Consider the following 23,371-nt stretch of genomic DNA (forward strand, 5'->3'; position numbering starts at 1 on the left):
AGGGAAGGGTTCACAAAATCCGACCTAACCAAGACAAGAGGGAATGGCGCCACGAGGGGGGAAACTCCTCTTATACAAAACGTACCTGTTTTGGGTGCGGAAAGAGTGGGCTCTAGAGAAGGGATTGTAAAAATCCTTGGAAGAATAGCGCAGGAAAGAATTCTCCAGCCCCTGCCCAAAAGACCAAGACAGATAAGCCTAGAAAGATCGTTTGAGATCTTTTTAACTGTGCTCCGAGCCATGTTAGATGGCCCTGGAAAGGTAGCCACCGCCACTGGTACCGAAATCCCATCTGCCCCCTCCCAACCAAAACCATGACTGGGACATGCGCAGCCTGTCCACCTGTGTGCCCTCGAGTATGCTGCGTTGGGGAAACCGACCGTACAGATGGAAGTGGAAAAGGTGAAAGGGACTTACCTGCTGGACACTGGTGCCTCAAGCACCCTTGTCGATGCAGCTAACCCCGCCGCCTCACCTCTGTCTAACGGGGTCCCTTACAGCTTGGTGGGTATCACAGACACTGAACAGACTGGCTCATTCTCCGTTCCGCTCTCCATTCATTTAGGTACACTCCACACGAAGTGGACTTGTGTCCTGATGAAGTGGAAGCAGGTAGGGAGAGGGATCTTGGGGGCTGACTTCATCCTAGGCCACGGGATCATGGTGGATTTAAGAAACCACTGTCTTTGGGGGTCAGTCTGTACGGGACAAGAGAGTGAGGTGATGGTTATCCCGGGAAAACAGGGAAAAGGGACGGTGTGCACCATGAAACCAAAGGAGGGTTATGACCTTGAATCACTGGTCAGTAACACCCCTGTTGAATATCAAGAATATGTGAGGAAAAACCTTGCAGCTTTTGCCACTCAAAAACACGACTGATGGGGTCGAGGTTAGTATAGATGACCACAGAAACAGTACAACTTTCCCAGGGAGCGGAGGCAGACATGGAAACAGCCTTGGGTTCTTTAGTTAAATAGGGGGTATCGAGACCAATAGCTACCAATGTGAACTCTCCATTGTGGCCGGTTAAGAAACCGGACAACTCCTGGAGAGCCACGGTGGACTATCGAGTACTCAACCGTAACATCCCCGCCTGTGCACCCACTGTTGCTGCTGTCGCCAACCTCATTGGAATTATTCCAGCCTCCGCAACCACCTTCACGGTGCTGGATATTTCCAACAGGTTCTGGTCCATACCTTTAAGAAGGGAAGATCAGTACAAGTTTGCTTTTACTTTTAAAGGACAGCAATATACTTGGAACTGTCTCCCTCAGGGCTTCCACAACAGCCCCAGTATTTTCCATCAGTGTTTAAAGAGTTTCAGCAGACCCCAGCAATTAGTACAGTATGTAGATGACCTGCTCCTGTTCACCGATCAGGGGGAGGAGCATGGCCCACTGATGGCTGAGCTGCTGCAACTGCTGAAAGAAGAAGGATTTAAAGTAAACCCCAAGAAGGCACAGATCGGCCTGAAGGAAGTAAAATTCCTGGGACTGGCTGGGCGCGCAGGGGAGAGAGCCATTGACAAAGCTAGAAGGGAAGCACTGCAGAAGTTACCTGCCCCCAACACAGTAACAGGAGTAAGATCTTTTCTAGGGCTAACCAGGTACTGCAGAGATTTCATTGAGAATTATGGAGCCAGAGCAGCCCCTCTGCTTCGACTCCTACACAAGGGAGTGCAGTGGGAATGGGACGAAGGTTGCGAGGCAGCATTTATCCAACTCAAGAAAGACCTGCAGACCGCGCCAGCTCTAGGAGCCATAGATGGGGGTAAAGAGTTTTTCCTGGAGGTAGCAGCCAGTGGGGACAGCCTGAATGCACGGCCGGCTGAGACCAGTGGTCTACTCCTCCAGGATACTCACGGAGGTGGAGAATGGATACTCCAACTGTGAGCAGTACCTCCTAGCCACTCACTGGGCTGTGAAAAGATCACTGATCTTCACAGGGGGGGTCCCCTATCACACTCCTTACCCACCATACGCCCACCCAAATGCTCCTGGACGGGAGAATCAAGGACAGGACAGTGAGCAGTGCCCGCATTGCTCGCTGGACCCTGCTTCTCTCTAAAATGGACCTAAGGGTAAAGGGTCTCTGCGAGCCAAGACTCGCAGCCAACATGATTTATCCAGGGACAGCCCACCGGTGTTCCGTAGAAGGGGTATGGGAAATTAACATAGGCTTTCGGGCTGGGTTACACCCCAGAGGCTGAGAGATCTATGTGGACGGTTCAAGCATAGTATCTGCGAATGAACGACTCACAGGCTGCGGAGTTTATGACCCCGAGGCAGGCATTGCCCTGGCGATTAAACGCCCCAGTATTATGAGCGCCCTGTCTGCGGTGGTGTATGTAGTCACACACCCCGAAGAATTCCCTACCCCATACACGATTTGCTCGGACAGTATGTTCACATGCAATTCGTGTACGGAGTACCTGGCTATTTGGTCCCGCCATGGATACACATCCGCAGGTGGAAGACCCCTGGCAATTAAGCCCCTACTGGAAAATATCATGAAAGCCGTTGGGGAGGAAGGGAATATCTACATACATAAAGGTGAAGGCACATTCCACCACAGAACCCCGTAGCGAGGGAAACCAGCAGGCTGACATGTTGGGCAAGCAGGGGGCCCGCACAGACAAGCTCTGGGATCCGTACAACTCAGAACCCATAGCAGCAGTCAGGGGCAGGATAGGGACGGCAGGGATAGCTTTGCCCCCGGACCTAAAAACGGTTCAGACCCAAGATCCCGTCCTCAAAACTGTCCTGAACACGCTAGCTAAAGGGGAAAGGATAGACGGCACTGCAGCAATTGCCATTAAAGAAAGCATGCTGTTCAGGGGGGAGCAATGGGTAGTACCGCAACAAGACTGGAGAGAATTCCTCCAGCTGGCCCACGAGGGTCCAGGAACAGGACTCCCCGGACCTGAGACCACTTGGCAACGAGTGAAACAGGCAGGGTGGTGGCCAGGACTAGGGAAGATGTTCGCGAGTTCTGCGCTAGCTGTCTGGTGTGCACGGCCAACAACCCCGACCCCTAGAAAAGAAAGATGTCGATGGGACATATCAGGAGGGTAGAGGGACCCTGGCAGTCGATCCAAATCAATTACATCGGGTCCTTACCCACTGCCCAGGGAGGTTACAAGTACTGCCTAGTATTGGTGGATGTATTCACCAAATGGGTGGAAGCCTTCCCATGCCGAACAGCCACTGCCCTGGGAACAGCTTGGATCCTGGTCAGAGAAGTGTTCTCTCGATGGGGACTACCACAATACGTAGAGTCCGACCAAGGGAGTCACTTCACCGGGCAGGAGACCCTTAAGGTACTCGGCATCAAAGGGAAATGGCATGTCGCCCTCAACCAGGCAGAGCCCCAGGGGAAGAAACAGACCAGGCAGCCACCCACAAAGGAACGGTGTGCTGCAGCACCGGAGGGGACGTTCCCCCGATAGTGTGGGACTCAAACCCACGTCCGGTCAGGGTACTTAGGGTTAGACGGTGCAGACTGATCTATCACCTACCTCGCTGGACACCCAGCGGGAGGAGAAAGGAATTAACCTGGCCACCCGGAGACGGGTGGCAGATGCACATATATAGCAATGTGAATTTAAGGATGTTTCGCAATAAGAATTTAAGTATGTTTAGTGAATAAGTTTAGAATAGTGTAAGATTTATCTGTGTAATGATAAGTATATATGTATTAGTTAACTGGGGTAAGGAAAAGAATCTACCTGTGCAGCTGTTAAAAGCACAGGCCAGGTAACACCCGGGAGTAAGAAGAATCTACCGATATGGCTATTAAGGAAGCACCGGTAAGATAACAAGCAGAATGACTGTGAGATAAAGTTAAAAGCAGGAATCAGTCCACAAGGAACCGAATAAGACAGCCAGTCAATTAAAGACTATGAGCCCAACTTGGAACTCAGTCACCTTTGTCAAGCCAGAGAGCTTTCTCAGGGCTAGACAATCTGTTTCATGTGCCCCAACAGGAAAGATGTCACCATGAGAAGGATCCTGTTCCTGCTCGACCTGATAAGAATGAGCAGCAGCGACCGAGGAGACATGGAAGAATCCCTCATTTCCGGGTGTCCAGGAGGGAGAGCACCGATCGTAACCGCCGGGGGTGGCCCCCGAGACGTGGAAGAACTCGCCGTTTACGCCCACGAGGGAAGATGGCCAGGGTGGCTGGGATCTAATTCTACCCGCTACTCCAGCCAGGAAGGTTTTACCTACGGGGCGGCCTCACTTCCATGCCCCCAGATGTGGATCATGGCTGCCCAAGTCAGTGTTACAGAGGGAAAGCGTGTGTGTTTGACTTGCAAAGGGAACATTCCCCTGGGAAGATGGTGGTGGCTCAGAAAACTCAGCAAGGACGCATGGGACCAAGAATCGGACTAGAAAAGACTCGTTAATGATACGTACCACACCATCACGGGGACACGGGGAGGAGTAAAAGTGTGTTGGGACAAATTGTGGGAATCCGAACAAGGAATTTATGTTTGCATGTGGGGATCAGAGAGTATTTGTCCCACAGGCATAGCGATTGCCTTCGCCAGGCAATGGCACGATGAAGGGGAAAGGATGGGGTGGGATTCTAGCTTTCTCGGGTGCGCGGTCCCACACTCCCCACTCCCAATTAACGCCACCGAACTAAGAGCACACATTAAGAAACCCTATCCACCGACCCCGCCAATATGCATAGTAATAGAAAGGTGTCCTACCACCACCAAGGGACATGGGAACGGATTAGTATTGGTACCGACTGAAAAGGTGTTATACCAGGGGGTACATTATGCAGTAGCTTCAGTAATTTTAAACCTTACCGAGGTACACCTGCCTGCATGGTGTTCGGAGGAAACAGAGCTGCTCTACCAGGCCCTACTTAGAGACATGTTCAAGAAATTTTATGAGTTAGACTTTGGAAATGTAGACAAAGCAGACCTATACACCCTAAACGCTAGGGACACCATGGGCTCAGGGAGACCTAGAAGGGGAATCATAAACGATGTTTTCACTACGTACAATACAGCATCCTCGGTAATAAATAGCCGAGATGACATAGAGCTGCAAACACAGATAAACAGTTTAAAGACCCAATTGAGGAAAATCCTAAAACAGGAGAACACCGTAGTAGGATCAGAACTACACGAGGAACAGGCTTTGACTGTCCATTTAAAAGAAATAGTGGCTGAGCTGGAAAAACATGAAGAGACAGTGAATGCACTTATACGGGAGGATAGAAATGCTTCTGACCAGGCTGCACAGAACGAGGTGTGCGTACTATATGGGGCATGGTTGTTGGGCGAGGGCCGCAACAACCTGGAGGATTTAAGACAAGGTGTAATCCCCTCTTGGATCAGGAACAAGCACCTCGCAGCCCTCCACCCATACAGCAATTCACTAAGCCCGTGCCAGCTCCGCCTAGCCTCTGAAGCCTACCCTGTCCCAGTAGACTGTGGGAAATCTAACCACACTATTATGGGAATAGTATTAAGGATGCCAGTCATGGGTGGGACAGCCCGACCCGCACCGACCGGGTGGAGAACATTGAAGTTATTCAGGGAGGTGCACACACTCGTTTTGCAGCAGTCCCACCCTATGTCATAAAGTGGGAGCACGCTGTAACGGGTACTGACCTCTCCGGGTGCCGGAGCCGGGGTGCACACATAATACTGTGTCCCCAGTACTTAAGTGCCCATTCAAAGTCACAGTTTGGTTTTAAAGCTGCTGGTGCACAGCCTATTAACTGCACCATGGAAGTAATGACACAAGACCATGTCCCTCCACAGGTAGCATACATAGGGGCTGGGACATATTGTGTCACCACCAGTGCGCCCCACTACCAACATGGACACTTCTGGTGTCCGGTCAGTGACAGCAGTTTTTGCTTCAAACCTGAGGCATCAGTTCAAGTGGCCCAGGAACGGATTGTCCCCATTCCTGAACCCTCCACTGTCCACCTCACTGTGAAGGAAAACATCACAAACCTGCAGGATTATGTTGTACATTTTGGCTATGCAATTCCCCCTCTACCTGAACATCTTACCCTCTGTTAAAAGCTGTAATTATCTCACAAAAACACTTCTATACTCTAGAACAGAAAACCATTGAGATAGGGAAAAAGATTCTTGAGATCACCATTCCACCTTGGTGGGACCTTTTCAGAAATATAGAGGTCCCAGTCTAGATCCGAATCGCTTCCCACACTTTAGTTATTTGTCAACTCGCGATTATACTTTACTTATGGTGTCTCACTTGCCGAGTGAAACGCAGAGGTCATCAGGTCAGGCACCAAAGGGTGCTGTACGCTCCTTGGCCAAACTTGGGAATCGCGCCGGGAGGGAGGACACCATATTGCCATGTTTAATTTGTGTTTGATTTTACCTGCTGTAAACCGCAACATCGCAAATGTTGTAAGAGTGTTACTTAAATGCTTTGACTATGTGCCTTTATCTTACTGAACTTAAAACGTGTTTGACTATGGACCTTTATGCTATTTGAGAATGTGTTACTATGTGTTTTTATTTTACTTTACTTAAAGTTGTGTATGACTGTATACCGTCATTTTACTGTGAAAACCGAGAAAAAGAGGGACATCATACCCCCTCTATGCTAAAACCGAATTGTAATGACTGTATTCGCCTGTATATTGCATTGCATTTCAACGGGGGATGAAGGGTAATGTTTAGCAAGTATAAATGCAGGGAAGGTTGACTCGCGGGAGCAGGAATTTTGCTTACCTTGATTGACACTCAAGAGTGTGGAGTGTCAACAGGGGGGAATGAAGGAATGCAAAATTCACCAGAACCCCCCCTGTGTTTGGGCTCATTCGAAAGGAAATTTAATTTGGGACTATCTACCGAAAAGTTTGGAACTCTAAAGTGCTTATGGAAGAAACTATGAACTTTAATAGAATTATGAACTTTTACAAGACAAATTCTGTGGGCGGACCTAGGGAACAAAAGAAGCCCATTTGATTATTGGAACTGTCTGGGTGTGAGGACTGAGTTAACCTGTCTGGAAGAATGAGTATTTGGAAATCTTCCTCCACAAGAGATATTACCATCACAGTATCATCCAGAGGTGGCTCCCCATCAACATGGGTCTGGACAAACCATTTTCAGCATATACATCACAAAGAGGCCCAATCCAGCCTGTATGTGAAAGACTAAGCACAAAAGGACATTGCAATTACCAAACTAATATTTCCATCAGGAAACAGTTTTTCGAAGATCAACCCACCCAAGACATATCAACTTTAACGAGCCCAACAAAATATTACAAAGAAGAACCAAGTCCGCCAAAATTATACAAAGGATTGTGAAGAGATTTGGTGGAAAGATTAGAACACTGAATCGTATAACTGGCCACTGTTTTCAACAGAGGTTAGTGGGGGAGAAAGGTGGTCGCTACTACCTCATCAAGACAAGGAGAGAAACCAACGTGACAGTTGTAAAACTAACTTCTCCAGCCTCAAAGTCTTGAATTCCTGAAGGAAGGAAGAACATCACCATCTACCATTAACTATCAAAAGGATTGGTAAGCATAAATCCCTGCCACCCTGGAGTCTAACCTAGCTAGAATTAGGTATTGGGAGGTGGGAGGTATAATTTTACTGCAACCCCCTTTGACTGTGTAGTGTATGGTACTTTGTTAGAGCGATTATAAGTTTGACCTTGTACCTTTCCTCGTATTGTTTTTTATTCGAGTGATTGTAAGTTTGGCCGTGTATTTTCTTACTGGAGTAATAAGCCTGTATTACCTTGACTGTAATGAAACCAAAGTTCTTTGCATCAAACCCCAGTGTCGTCTGCACTTGTGTCACACCCCCCAAATAAAGCCAGAGTACAGAACCCAAGGGAGGGGGAGCGATTCAAAACCGCTCAAGTTGGTCAGAGGGGAACCTGACCCCCTCATAGAGACCACAACACACCAAACACCCACCCCCCCTTACAGTTTTGAAAGAATTTGAAACTCCCAATATGTAAGGCCAATATAACCTGGTGAACACTTGTTACGCTTACCAGCACATGACCTGCTGACCCAAGAAGTTGGACTTGTGCAGGTTTAAATAGCAGCAATAGTGTAGATTAAAAGTTACAATAAAACTGATGAAACTCTATTGCATTGCCAAATGTGAAGGTAGGTCTCAGTGGACATAGCATGCAGAGCAGCAAGGGCCTAGAGAGTCTACACTGGGTTTTGATTGTCACGTTTATGATTGCAGTGGCATGGAAGCAGCAGCAGAGGACAAGGAAACCAGAGAATAAGAATTCAGAGCAAGAACTGGAAAAGGAAAAAGGGAGAATAATGCATTAATAACCAGTCACTTGAAAAGGACAGTGCTAATTATTTGTTATATAAGAGATTTGTAGGCAGACAGAACAGAGAGGTGACAGAGGGGAGATAGATATACAGAAGAGTGAATGAGATAGAGTGACAAACAGTCAAGGACATCACCATGAGAAAAGGTGATTATATATAAACAGAGAAAAGATAAATAAATAGAATAGAAAGACAGAGTGAGGGACACAGAATGAATCAGAAAAGAACCAGGGACAGTTGGGGAAGAAAGAGACCAGTGCAGTACTTTTGTCCAACCATCAATTTTAGGGAGTAATTTTCAATTGCAGCCCAATATATTTTCTGAAAATTAGATACAAAATACCCATGAAACATTTTAATAATGAGCAGATTGATTTCTGGGATGAGAGGGTTGTCCTATGAGGAGTGATTGAGTAGAACTGGCCAGTACTCTCTGGAGTTTAGAAGAATGAGAGGTGATCTCATTGAAATGTACAAGATTCTGAGGCAGATTGACAGGGTGGATGTTGAGAGGTTATTTCCCCTGGCTGGAGAGTCTAGAACTAGGGGGGGCATAGTCTCAGGATAAGGGGTCAGCCATTTAAGACTGAGATGAGGAGGAATTTCTTCACTCAAAGGGTAGTGAATCTTTGGAATTCTCTGCCCCAAACGGCTGTGGATGCTGAATCGTTGAGAATATTCAAGACAGAGATCGATAGATTTTTGGACTCTAGGGAAATCAAGGGAATATGGGGAGCAGGCAGGAAAGTGGAGTTGAGGTCGAAGATCAGCCATGATCTTATCAAATGGCGGTGCACGTTCGAGGGGCTGTATGGCCTATTCCTGCACCTAATTTTTATCTTCTTATCTTCTTAAGTTAGATATCTAATTGTGTGGGAAATGGACATGATAGTAGAGTTGGCTGTGACTATCCTTGGGGTGGAATAGACTGATTCTTTTACTACTCAATCTCACGCATGAAAAATGTCTGCTTGGTTCGAAGGACTGTTGGTAGCCTTGGAAATCTACCTCAGCATGAGGTAGCACCTTCAGAAAAGGTGAGTCGAGGGGAGGAAGAAAAGTAAAGAAAAAAAGCACAAAAATTAAAAAGAAAACAACATACTTAATAAAAAAAAGAGCAGAAAGTATAGATGGAAAGATTAACAATCAAAACATCATATAATAGGAGAGGGAACGTCTCTTTTAAATGTCAGGAGTTTACTATGTAAAAAGCCTGGATAAGAGTTTGGGCTGGATTTTCTGCTCCTGGCCGCCTCCGTTTTCATCCTGGAGGGGCGGCAATGGCGGCGGTGAGCTCCTGTGGGCAGGCGGCCAGCTTCCAGCGCCCCGCCGAGGTTTTCGGGGTCGGGGCTGGTATCACTGGGGCGCAGACCATTGCCACCCGGAAGAGGCAAGCCGGTGTGCAACACTGGATCGATTTTTGTCTCCCGTCCGACCCGTAGCGCTGCGTAGAGTGACGTGCTGGGACTGCCTGTCAAAACGGGCAGTCCGAGCTGTAGCGGCTGCAGTGAGGAAGTAAGACCTCAGGTAAGTGTGATGGGTTTTTTTGTGATATATGTTGTGGTGGCACAAGGTATTTTTTGGGAATATTTTTGGTGGTTTGTTTTCAGGGTTTTTTTCTCCCCAGACCTCTGTGAGCGCTCCAATGCAAGCTCTTTAGCTCGGGATTTTCGCTTGCTAAGCCGGCTTAGCACCCTCAGAGAGGTGTGCAATGCTTCCCTTAGCGCTCCGCCCCACACTCAGGGCCCAGCTGTTCAATTTTGCTGACAGAGGCGCAAACTTTTTCCAGGCAGTATCAGGACCGCCCCCACTGTCAGTAAAATCCCGAAATCTCAAAAGCCGAAAATCCAGTCCTTTGTATGTAATTTTGTTTTTTTTTAAATCAAGTGCGAAACAAAGCAATTTTTTCAAAACTGAAAAGTAAAATGTCACATTAATTTCCTGCTCGACGTGTTACTGAAAACATGCCAAGTAAGAATGCAGTAGCTGAGAATAAAAAGCCTCTGTTATTATTTTACATTTCTTATGACTGATCTGTTCTTGGCATGACTTTATCTTGCAGATCAGCTCGCACAGTTAAAACAGGAAACAATCGTCACGTGAACCCGAACAAGATACTGATCGTTCCAAATAGTGTCAGGAGTTAAATCAAGTGCATTCGCTTTTCTTCCTCTCTTACCCCCCTTTTGGTAGGAACAATAAAAAAGACTATTTTTTTTTAAATGGTGAGAAACTTTTAAATGTTGGTGTTCAGAGAGATTTGGGTGTCCTTGTGCAAGAAACACAGAAAGCTAGCATGCAGGTACAGCAAGCAATAAGAATGGCAAATGGCATGTTGGCCTTTATTGCAAGGGGGTTGGAGTATAAGAGTAAGGAAGTCTTGCTACAATTGTACATGGCCTTGGTGAGACCACATCTGGCATATTGTGCACAGTTTTGGTCTCCTTATCTAAGGAAGGATATAATTGCCTTGGAGGCTGTACAATGGAGGTTCACTAAATTGATTCATGGGATGAGAGGGCTGTCTTATGATGAGAGATTGTGTAGAATGGGCCCATACTCTCTAAAGTTCAGAAGAATGAGAGGTGATCTCATTGAAACATACAAAATTCTGAAGGGGATTGACAGGGTAGATGCTGAGAGGTTGTCTCCCCTGGCTGGAGTATCTAGAACTAGGGGACAAAGTCTCAGGATAAGGGGTAGGTCATTTAAGACAGAGATGAGGAGGAATTTCTTCACTCAGAGGGTTGTGAATCCTTGGAATTCTCTGCCCTAGAGGGCTGTGGATGCTGAGTCTTTGAGTACATTAATGGCTGAGAAAGACAGATTTATGGGGTCTAGGGGAATCAAGGGATCTGGAGATCAGGCAGGAAAGTGGAGTTGAAGGTCGATGATCAGTCATGATCTTATTGAATGACGGAGCAGGCTCGAGGGGCCGTATGGTCTACTCCTGCTCCTTCTATCTTATGTTCTTCTCCTGAGGCACTGGTTCAAGTTGGGGTAGGAATCTGAAAGCTGATTTTTACCCTCCTGAGCCCAGGGATATCAATCCAATTCTATAGCACTCTTTCACTGCCCCAAATAAAATGAGTTAACTCCGCATAGACCTTCTTAACCTATATGCTGTAGCACCACACCAGACATTGCATTTACCAATGAATGTATTTGAATGGCAATGTGCGTCCACAGTTCTCCCCTTGCTCCACCACGTTAATGTGTGAAATATGAATTGTTTTAGAAGCGTTTTGTAGATTTCTGGTGCATTTATCGGGCAATATCTATTTTACATCCACAAAGAAAAACTCCAAAACCCCAGCACATTTAATTAAATGTATGAGGACTCAGCCTTGGCTTATTGGTAGCACTCTTGCCTCGGACTCAGAAGTTTGTGGGTTAAAGCCACAACCCAGAGACTTGAATACATAATCTTGGCTAACACTTTAGTACTGTGGGAGTGTTGCACTGTCCGAGGTGCTGTCTTCCAGATGAGACATTAAACCAAGGCCCTCTCAAATGGACATAAAAGATTCCATGGCACTATTTAAAGAGCAGGACAGTTCTCCAGGTCCCCTGGCCAACATTTATTTGTTAATCAACTCTGTTAAATCTGTTAAAGGTAATATCTTTTAAAACAGATATCGTTAATTTATTTCATTGCTGTTATGGGAGCTTTCTGTGTGCAAATGAGTTGGCGTGTTTCCCACATTACAACAGTGACTAGACTTCGAAAGTACTTAATTGGCTGTAATACGCTTTGGGGTATCCCAAGGTCATAAAAAGCGCTATATATTTCCTTCTTTCTTTCTATCTTGGATGCAATCACTTCCACTATATGGGTAGATAATAGCTGAACTAGCATTGTGTGTGAATAGGCCAAAAATCCCTCCTGTGGGTCATTTAATCTGGAAATGGCCCTAACTTTTTTAATGCATTGTTTTATGTCTGCCTGGAATTTTCCGTGGGAGTTCATGAATTAAGGCGAGTGATCTTATTAAATAGCGGAGTAGGCTCGAAGGGCCAAATGGCCTACTCCTGCTCCTATTTCTTATGTTCTTATGGTACGTTTAAGCCTCTAGTGTGAGGGGTGATCTAGAGACAGAGAGAACCATGAAAGCATGAGAACCAACAGTCATCAGTGAGTGGGAGCCAAATGTGAATGCTGGCCTTGTGGCAACCTTCACTAAAGTCACTGCTGTAAGGAACAGAGTATAATATAAGAAGATTTGGTTATCTATTGCTGTCATTGTTCAAAAGCTTGTGTTGTTCTGTATGGGGTAGAGATTCGTCTTGCGCGGCAGCACAAAACAAGCGATATCAGATTTCCGCTCGTTATACACACCGCCTGATATGCAATTTCATTGACTGCAATATATATATATCCTACATATCTAGATCACTCATTTTTGCATTTCTGTAATTTCTGTAAATAAATCAAGAAAGTTAATTGGGAATCAGAGCACTGCTTGAGGATAGTGTGTTGATAATACCAACTTTCAGAAAGGCTTAGAGGGAACCTCGCCATCTAGGATGGTTTGAGCCCCATAGGGTACAAGCTGCCTGCAGGGGAAGGAAACCACCAGGCTGCATGGTCTCTTTTATAAGGGACGCAAGCTCTGCTTACAGCAAGTGCAGCAAGACAACTGCAAGAGGCAACAGAGAGGGAACCATGAAAACATGAGAACCAAGTAGTTATCAGTGAGTGGGAGCCAAATATGAAGAGGCAGAAACCCTCAGCACATTTACAAAGTACTTGGATGCACACTTGAAACGTCGCAACCTACAGGGCTACGGACCAAGAGCTGAAAAGTGGGATTAGGCTGGATAGCTCTTTTTCAACCGGCGCGCACACGATGGTTTCCTTCTGTGCGTAAATTTCTATGATTCTATGAGTTCTATGATTTAAATACCCCAAAATACTATTCTATTGACTACTGATAACTGTCCCATCACATTTCAATGAATGAGCGAACAAACTGTGTTGAAAGAGCGAATATATTGTTATCACAAGCTATGAAATTCAAAATACCTCAGGTAATTGGAACAGGAGTTGGCCATTCATCCCCTTGAGCCTGTTCCACCATTCAATTAAATCATGGCTGATCTGTATCCTAACTCCATCCACCTGCATTGGTTCCATATCCCTTAATATCCTTCGTTAACAGAAATCTATCAATCTCAGAACTAAAATTATTAATTGAGCTAGCATCTACTGCTTTTTGTAGGAGGGTTTTCCACATTTCTACCATCCTAATACTGTAGATTTTATTTTAGCAGCTTTCGTAACAACCTGCCTACAAAAGACTGCTGTCTCAATATTAGGCCGAAGGAAAAATGTCTTGTGATGTCACAAGGTGAACATGCATTGAGGCCTGTTACACTGGCTGTCAAAGCATTGCCAATCATCAGAGGTGCTTCACTTAATGTACAAAGCAACAGTAGTCCACAATCCACACCAAAGTCAGGTTATGTTTTGAATAAAATTAGTTAAAACGAGAGTGGAGGTGTCAGTTATTGCCTTTAGTGTCAGACACACTGACAAAAGAAACAAAAGATAAACCACTGCACGTTTAAAAATAGTTTACTTCAAAATGAAGGCCCCAAAAAATGGGTGGGGTGAGGTGGGGTTGGCTATTCAGAGGACTTGCAACCTGTCCTCGCTGCACAGCACTGCATCCCAGTCATCAAGATCCACGGCGCGATCCTGACAACGTGGACCATTTCCCATACCTCAGGAACTTATCAACAAGAGCAGACATTGACGACGAGATTCAACAATGCTTCCAGTGCATCAGTGCAGCCTTCAGCCACTTGAGGAAAAGAGTGTTTGAAGATCAGGCCCTCAAATTTGCCACCAAGCTCATAGTCTACAGGGCTGTAGTAATACCCGCCCTTCTGTATGGCTCAGAGACATGGACCATGTACAGTAGACACCTCAAGTCGCTGGAGAAATATCACCAACGATGTCTCCGCAAGATCCTGCAAATCCCCTGGGAGGACAGATGCACCAACGTTAGAGTCCTCGACCAGGCCAACATCCTCAGCATTGAAGCACTGACCACACTTGATCAGCTCCGCTGGGCAGGTCACATTGTTCACATGCCAGACACGAGACTCCCAAAGCAAGCGCTCTACTCGGAACTCCTTCACAGCAAACGAGCCAAAGGTGGGCAGAGGAAATGTTACAAGGACACCCTCAAAGCTTCCCTGATAAAGTGCAACATCCCCACTGACACCTGGGAGTCCCTGGCCAAAGACCGCCCAAAGTGGAGGAAGTGCATCCGAGAGGGCGCTGAGCACCTCAAGTCTCATCGCCAAGAGCATGCAGAAATCAAGTGCAGGCAGCGGAAAGAGCGTACGGCAAATCAGTCTCACCCACTCTTTCCCTCAATGACTATCTGTCCCACTTGTGACAGGGACTGTGGTTCTCATATTGGACTGTTCAGCCACCTAAGGACTTGATTTCGCGGGACTGCCTATGGATGATGATTTGATTGAAAACTGGCCTTGCTTTTAACATGGAGGATTAGCAGCTCTCCCGATCGACTGCCGTAGAAATTGGACTGCCGCCCGAAATAAGTGGCAAGTCAGTGGATCAATTGTTCCGTACGCCTGTCGACGCTGGCAGGCGAGACGCCTGCCAAATCCAGCCATCATTTGCAATAAATCGGCTATTATAGACATGTAAGTCATGTCTGTTGTATGACTCAAAGAATTATGTTTTCATTTCATTTGAATTATCCGCCCCAAACAGGGCGGAAGGCAATTTCGGCCCCATCATCTCAAACACAAAAATCAGTAACAGATTAAATTCGGAATATAGGACTTAATATAGAAAGTGGTTTTACTGTACACATAGTATTTACAACAGGTGCTTCTTATTGCCATCATGCCAGCTCCTTGTGCCTCTCTGTTATGTTGTGAATCTATCCTGGTGCTATGCTGAGGTGATCTCTGAGAGCCAGGGTCACCAATGATGCTTGGCTCTGCTGTATTAGAATGAGCGTCTTGGGGCCAAAATGGCTCTTGGCCTCAGGCGGGAGAGGCTCGTGCCAAATCCGGCACAGGGCATCATCTGTAATTAACAGGCTATTCCAGACATGTACGTCATGTCTGTTAATCTGATTCAAAGAATGATGGTTTCAAGCGTCTGAATCACTCGTTTGACCATTTTGAATAGAAATAGGACAAAAAGATTTGAGTTTATAATATAGCGCCCTTCATGACCACCAGACGTCTGAAAGCGCTTTACAGCCAATGAAGTACTTTTTGAAAATGTAGTCACTGTTGTAATGTAGGAAACGCGGCAGCCAATTTGCGCACTGCAAGCTCCCACAAACAGCAATGTGATAATGGCCAGATAATCGGTTTTAGTGATGTTGATTGAGGGATAAATATTGGTCCAGGTCAAAAGGCAAAATCACACTGGTCTGCTAAAAAAAAATGTAATAGACAGAAACAAACATTCAGTTAGCAATCCAACTCATTAATGTAAAAGCACCATAAAGTAGCAGATTGCAGAACTACGACCAATATAAGGCAAAGGTAAGTCATATATTTGGTGTCTGAAGCAGACCAATCAAAACAATTCATTTTTAATCCAACGAGGGAGTCTCAACATATCCAATTACACCTGCTGACAAGCAGAGTATATGTACCACTTGTGTTAACCGATATGCACATCAACACAGCACTCTCAGCCGTAAACACCACAGGCAGATGCTTTGTTTGATCGAGAAAATGCTTCAGGGTTAACCACTGTGCATAACTATTGCTATCCTCCATCCTCCTGGCCAAAAAAAACATCTACAAACTAACACATCTTCATACGCAATTACGTTGGCCATAGAAATCCAGGATGAATGGGCTGTGTCATGTCGGCAATGAACTCCACTTTAGCACAAGAGTAAACAAATTTCTCCCACATCAGCGGGTGCTAGGGCATTAGCAATTTGCAGTGATTGATTGCGAAGAAACTATTGCTGTGAAATAGATGCGTAACTTAGGCTTTTATCACTCTGAGTGACAAGGCAGACAGTTCCGTATTTACTAATCCTTGTTGAATAAAGTGACATCAGGCACTCCTCCTATTTAAATGACATGGGGGCTTATTCCATCAGCGGTTTATGATGCTGAGAGTATTTTAATCTGGTGACTCTTTGAACAAAAACTGGAAAATGAACCTGAACCTTTGCAACATTGACCATATGGCAGAACAAGGCTTAGAGCTAAAGCAAATGGTATTAAAAGCAAGGGCAAATAGAAGCAGTGTGTTTGGACAAGAAACATTTTAATTATAATCCCTGATTAAATATCAGTGCTTTTAAAGCCAATAATATACTGATAGCAATAGATGCTCAAATTAAATATTAACCCTGTTTGGTTACTCCAGAGAGCCTGGGGTTTCAATTTTACAGTCTATTTACTTGATTAAGTAGGACTTTAGTATTGAAGGGTCATACAATTAATGACCTATGCCATACAATTAGACTGAAGACTATAGAAACAGCTTAATGTCTCTGTTGCCCTATTCCACTGTACTTAGGTATTAACACTAGAGGTGAACTAATACACTTTAAATCTGCTTGCTCAGTGCTCTTCTCAAATCACTCCTCGTGCAAGAATCTTACAGGGAAAAGGTTCCAATTATTATTATAGCAGGATCATTGCTTAGCTCAATAACAAGTGACCAAACATTAATATTGCAAATATACATTGAATTAATAGCACTACATCTTTAGATAAAGGAGCTTTTATAATATACTTCCAAACTGTATCTTGTGATTTCCAATAGTTGGTGCTTACTTTATCCAAGTCTTTCAGCAATGTTGCCCCATTCACAAGTGTTTTCTAAAAACCTCATGATGAAATACTGCAGTTTCCAAGAAAAATAATGGCAACACACATGTGCATTTCAGCAGAACATTTTTGGGAAGAAACATTACGATACTCAGGTTAACACCTGTGTAATAGTAGTGCAGTTAAAAATGTAGTATAGTGTTTTGTGGCTGTACATGAATTTCAGGAGTTCTGAATTTAGTCTCCCACTGTTTATGTCCCACAAACCAGGACATGGGTCAGACAGTATGTGACCCTTGCCAGAAGCATACGTTGGCCAGTGTTAAAGACGACACCGATATGGGATGGTCTAGGGGTCAACTTCTGAACAAAAGGAAGGTCTAAAAAAAATGTATGGGAACTTCCAGCTGAACCCAGCGTTGACAGCAAATACATATTGATTAATGTATGATAGATATATTCCTAATTAACACTTACACGCGGCATAAAAATAATTGTTTCGCAACTCAGCTGTGTCAGTCAGTGGCTCAGTGGGTAGCACACTTGCCACGGAGTCAGAAGGTTGTGGGTTCAAGTCCCAGGAACTTGAGCACATAAATCTAGGCTGATATTCCAGTGCAGTACAGAGGTGCTGGAGGTGCCGCCTTTCGGATGAGACGGTAAACCAAGGCCCCGACTGCTCTCTCAAGTGGACGTAAAAGATCCTATGGCACTATTTTGAAGAAGAGCAGGGGAATTACCCCGGTATCCTGGCCAGTATTTATCCTTCAATCAAATAATGATGATAATAACAACAAAAAAAGATTATCTGGTTATCACATTGCTGTTTGTGGGAGCTTGCTGTGCACAAATTGGCTGACGCGTTTCCTACATTACAACAGTGACTACACTTCAAAAAAGTACTTCATTGGCTGTAAAGCGCTTTGGGACATCCAGTGGTCGTGAAAGGCGCTATATGAATCCAAGCCTTTCTTCTTTTTCTTTAACTCCATACAATCTTTCTTTCTATCTGATTCTTCACAATCATCAATAATCCATTTGGAAGTCATTAGATGTTGTGAATTGTACCTGGTTGAGAAACAGATCTATTTGCAGAATTGCTGTTGGTAAACTTGACGGCGAATGGTGATGTTAATGATGTCATTCATTTCCATTAATGCCTCCTTCTGCTTTGTTTGTTTAGTAAAATAACAGTCTTTACTGATTTAAAAAATGGATTGTGTACAGATTTTACCAAAATCTTTCATCAATTTCAATTAACTTAAAGCGTTAGGTGTGGCTCAGTGGGTGGCACCCTTGCCTCTGAGTCAGAAGTTTGTGAGTTGAAGTCCCACTCCAGAGACTGGAGCACATAAATCTAGGCTGACACTCCAGTGCAGTATGAACTGCAGTACGCAGTGCTGCGCTGTTGGAGGTGTCGTCACTAATACCAACATCACTAAAACAGATTATCTAGTCATTATCACATTGCTGTTTGTGGGAGCTTGCTGTATGCAAATTGGCTGACGCATTTCCTACATTACAACAGTGACTACACTTCAAAAAGTACTTCATTGTAAAGCGCTTTGGGATGTCCAGTGATTGTGAAAAGCGCTACATAAATGCAAGTCTTTCTTTTTGTCCTAGTTCGATTCGAAATGGTCAAAACGAGTGATTCAGTCACTTGAAAACATAATTCTTTGAATCACTAATAGCACCAGGATAGATTCAACAACATAACAGAGAGGCACAAGGAACTAGCATGATGGCAATAAGAAGTACCTGTTGTAAATACTATGGGCGAGAAATTCGGTCCTCAGCGATAACTGTATTTTTTTGCCAAAATTACCATTATCGCATCGCTATCCCTATGAGGTCGTAAATTCAAGATTTAATTTGCGCAGCGGTAAAAATCGGCGTTGCACGAGGATTCGCGGCGCAAACTGCGAATTTCGGCAACTTTAGTCCGAGGCCGATACCGCTGTGAGTTGAGCCTAGGGAGGGCGGAAAAACACCTTAAAATAAGTTGGAAAAAAAGAAATCACAAAACATTTACAAGACACTTATCTAGCGAATTGCTGCAAATGAATTAAAAAATAGAAACTTAAACTTACCTTTTTTGCAGGTCTTCATACCTACCGCTGCTCCAAGGGCTGCAATGCAGCTTTTTCCCTGGCGGTCTTTTTCGCACAAAATACGGGTGTGCAGAGCCAAATTTTTGGCAAAAGCGATATTTCGAGTCTTGCACAGCGGCGGTCCTCTCTCCAGCAGTATTTGAAATTTCAGCCGACTGGGTTTTCGCCAAAAAAGGAGAAATAGCACGAAAACCCCATCGCAAAATCGCCTAATTTCCAGTAAAACTACTTTGTGATATTATGTCCTATATTTTGAATTAGGCTGTTATTTGATTTTTGTGTTTGCGATGATGTTTGGACATCAGCTATTGCCAAACATGATGGGCTACAGGTTTGGCTTATGTCTATCACTGTGTATGTGCTCCTCAACATACAACATGGAGTGGAGAAGCAGAAGAACATCAGTGTTCAAATCCACAGGTCATTAAGTTTTTTATCACAAGTAGATCACAAGTAAAATACAATCCTTGGTTTTGTATCCAGAGGCACAGAATGCAAAAGCAACAAGGAAATATTGACCGTAATTGGGCTGCAGTTGGAGTATTATATACAATTTTGAAAATCACATTATAGGTAGGATATTGGAACGTTACCAGGGTTAAAAAAAGATTATGGTTAGAGAGACACTTTAGGGTGGAAATTCGGTTGTGCCTCTATTGCAGCGTTAACCCAGGCAGGTCGGTAAATATTGTGCCAGGAAATGATTTACGTCTCCTGCCGCAAAATTCACGAGCTGGGCCTTGAGTGTGGAGTGGGGCGCTAATGGAGGTGTTCCACACCTCTTTTAGAGCGCTAAGCTGGCTAAGCAACTGAAAATCCCGAGGTAAACAGCCGGCCTTGGAGCGTCCTAAGAGAGGTTTCCATGAAAAAAAAACTGAAACAAACCCATCAAAAACATTCCCAATACTTTCCCTGACACCACACCCACATGAATCGCCAAAATAAAAAACAATCACACTTACCTTAGGAACACTTTCCCTCCCTCACTGTGGCCGCTACAGCTCAGACTGCCAGCTGTCACAGGCAGTCCCACTAGGGCGCACTGTGGGGCGCTACGGGTCGGGCGAGTTTTAAATTTTGAGCTGGTCTCACAATCAGGGGCGTTGCACACCGGCGGCGCGCCTCTCCCAGGCAGTACTGCTCCACGTTCCTGGCACCGACCGTCCCGGTATGGCGCTGGAACCTGGCCACCCGCCCGGAAATGCTCTCGGCCGCCATTACTGCCCCTATGGGGCGAAAACAGAGGCAGCAACGGACCGAAAATCCACCTCTTTGAAGTTATGAAGAAAACTAGTGGCAATAATTTCTTATATTGTGAAAGAGAACGTGGGAGCAGGCTATGAAAATCTTCAGTTAAAGTTAATGAGTAACTACTTTGCATTTAAGGTTGTTAAGTCAGGGAACAGAGTGGCACATAGCACAATGAAAATTAACTAACTCAGTTGAAGCATGGAAAAAAATGAACACATTCTTAGTTCAACAGGGAATAGGAGGAGGTAGGCTTGGCATCAAGGGAGATGCAAACTGGCTGCATGGCCTGTACATGAACCTAAACAACACAGCAAGTAGGGCTAAATAGGCTTGAGCTGCTGCTACTTTATGTTTATATGTGATCATTGTGCTTAAAAAGATAACACAAAAATAATAATACTTACATATCTGTGGCTTTTAAAGACATCTAGTGGGCTACTGGTGTACACTTTGTCACCTTCTAGACCAATCACTCTTTTGCAAATGTTTATCTTCGGATCATTGGGACTTTTAGCAATTATTACATCACCTCTGCAGACAAACATCCAAGTGGGGTTAGAGGAAACAGATCCATGTGTGGATTCAGAATAATTAAAGAACATAAATATATCCAAATGATTCAGAGATTCTGATATTTCATACAAATGTTCTGACAGCTTACTTTTCAATGCGATAAAACTGCCGACTGAGTTTCTCAGAGATGACTACGTCATAGCTCTTAAGTGTAGGCTCCATGGAAGGACCAGAACACTGGGAAATGAAGAAAAAAAGGCATTGCTGATTTTTAAATAAATATATTTATTTGTGTATTAAAAAATCATTCCTATAGCACTAACAAAAGCACTGGTCCTGAAATGACTATTGACCAGGGGATATGAGTGTTCAAATTCTTAACACATTCCTTTGAAATTTCAATTAAAGCTATTTTTTTTGAAAGCAGGAATGACAAAGGGTAAAAGTCATTTTTCAGTTTTAAAAGAGAACGCTCCTGTGCTGCTCCCAAACTTCTTCCAAAACGAAAGGCTAGTATTTAGATGTTTTTAGTAATAATACGTATATGTGTGAGCATAGAATAGATAACTTCCCATTAACCAAATATCTATAACCAACTTATAAGATTATGAATGACCTGTAGTAACCTGTACATGAAATGCTGAGGTTTACTTAAAATGAAACTGCAAAGACAGGCAGGACAATATGACCGTGTTATAAACCATGATGTGATCTTGTGAAAGACCATGATGCAGTCTTGTTGGAAGCCATGATGTGGTCTTGTTAAAAACTGTATGTGGATATTAATTTTTAAACGTTGAGTAAGAAAAAGGATAAAAACAAAGGGGAACTTCACGCAGACACCGCGAAAACCCAAGAGTGAGAGGACAGACTGAAGACGACGTCACCTGTGTCCGAGAGGCTCCAGAGACCAAGGGCTGTGAGCAACTCGTCGAACTATTGCCTGTTGTTAAGTATATCACACTGTGAATTTAATAAACTCCAGATCTATTATTCGAACATCACGAGTTGCTACCTATTTTTTTGTCTTGTCCAAGAACTATGAAAAATCTTACAGGCCCTAAAACTGGCCACTATAAGCTGCACAAGAATAGCCAGCGATGACATCCTCTGATTTACTTTCCAACTGTGGTGAAACACTGTCCTCGTTGCCTCACCACAATACCGTGGCTATAATTATTGCTCATTATGCGCAAGATCACCCCCACAAATATAGATTCTGCCCCTCTGTAGCACACATTGCCAGTTAACATAGATGCCCTTTAAACTAAGAATAACAACGTGCTTTGATTATCTAGCCGATGATTATTTATTCTTGCCTCTGTGCTGGTTTACTGAAATATTTTATTTTAGGAAATGATTACCTGGAAATCGGCTTAGAAGAGATTGAGGCTGTTATTTGTTTCCCCATTTCCCTTTCTCAGCGACATTATTCCAGCCTTCTGTGAATTCATAATTCATAAGAACGTAAGAAATAGGAGCTGGAGTAGGCCATTTGGTCCTTAGAGCATGCTCCGCCATTCAATAAGATCATGGCTGATCTTCTGCATCAACTCCACCTTCCCGCACGATCTCCATATCCCTTGGTTCCCTTCGTGTCCAAAAGTCTATCGATCTCTATCTTGAATATACTTAGCAACTGAGCATCCTCAGCCATCTGGGGCAGAGAATTCCAACAACTCATAGCCCTCTGAGTGAAGAAATTCCCCCTCATCTCAGTCCTAAATGGGTGACCCCTTATTCTGAGACTGTGACCCCTAGTCCTAGACTCCCCAGCCAGGGGAAACATCCTCCCTGCATCTACCCTGTCAAGCCCCTTTTAAAAGACTATGAAATAATTTTATACATTTCAATGAAAGCACCTCTCATTCTTCTAACTCTAGGGAATATAGGTCTTGTCTACTCAATCTCTCCTCATTCCATCCGAGGAATCAATCTAGTGAACCTTTGTTGCATTCCATCTAAGGCAAGTATATCATTTCTTGGGTAAGAAGACCAAACTGTACACAGTGTTCCAGGTATGGTCTCACTAAAGCCTTATATAATTGCAGTAAGACTTTTTTTACACTTATACTCCAATTCTTTTTGTAATAAAGTCTAACATACCATTTGCTTTACAAATTGATTATTACACCTGCACGTTAAATCTCTATGATTTGAGTACAAGAACACCCAACTCCCCCTGAATAGTAACATTTCCCAATCTCTCAACATTTAAAAAATATTCTGCTTTTCTATTTTTCCTACTAAAGTGGATAACCTCACATTTCTCCACATTATACAGACATACTAACAATGACAGACAAGTAAAGACCATCTAGTTCATCGAGTCTGTCCCACACAATCTTGTGTAACATAGCATATACACTCAACCAC

The 23,371-nt window shown here is 44.2% G+C and overlaps 1 protein-coding gene across 19 annotated transcripts in view; it reads right to left on the reverse strand.

Annotated features, from left to right (window-relative positions):
- immp1l (inner mitochondrial membrane peptidase subunit 1) overlaps nt 1–23,371 on the reverse strand; it is a 177,561-nt gene that overhangs the window by 87,749 nt on the left and 66,441 nt on the right. For 15 of the 19 annotated variants that reach the window (XR_011596593.1, XR_011596598.1, XR_011596602.1 and 12 more), the window contains 3 exons: nt 21,144–21,232; nt 20,887–21,013; nt 4,820–4,874 (listed from right to left, as the gene is read on the reverse strand). Coding sequence is in view for 2 of the 19 variants with exons in the window: in XM_070899511.1 (XP_070755612.1) it covers nt 4,820–4,874; nt 20,887–21,013; nt 21,144–21,232 (271 nt within the window). In the remaining 17 variants the exon portion in view is untranslated. The remainder of the gene's footprint in view (nt 1–4,819; nt 4,875–20,886; nt 21,014–21,143; nt 21,233–23,371) is intronic. The other 4 variants (XR_011596590.1, XR_011596589.1, XR_011596591.1 and 1 more) reach the window with 1 other exon arrangement.

Source organism: Pristiophorus japonicus, chromosome 14 (genome assembly GCF_044704955.1).
Source record: "Pristiophorus japonicus isolate sPriJap1 chromosome 14, sPriJap1.hap1, whole genome shotgun sequence".
Taxonomy (NCBI): domain Eukaryota; kingdom Metazoa; phylum Chordata; class Chondrichthyes; family Pristiophoridae; genus Pristiophorus; species Pristiophorus japonicus.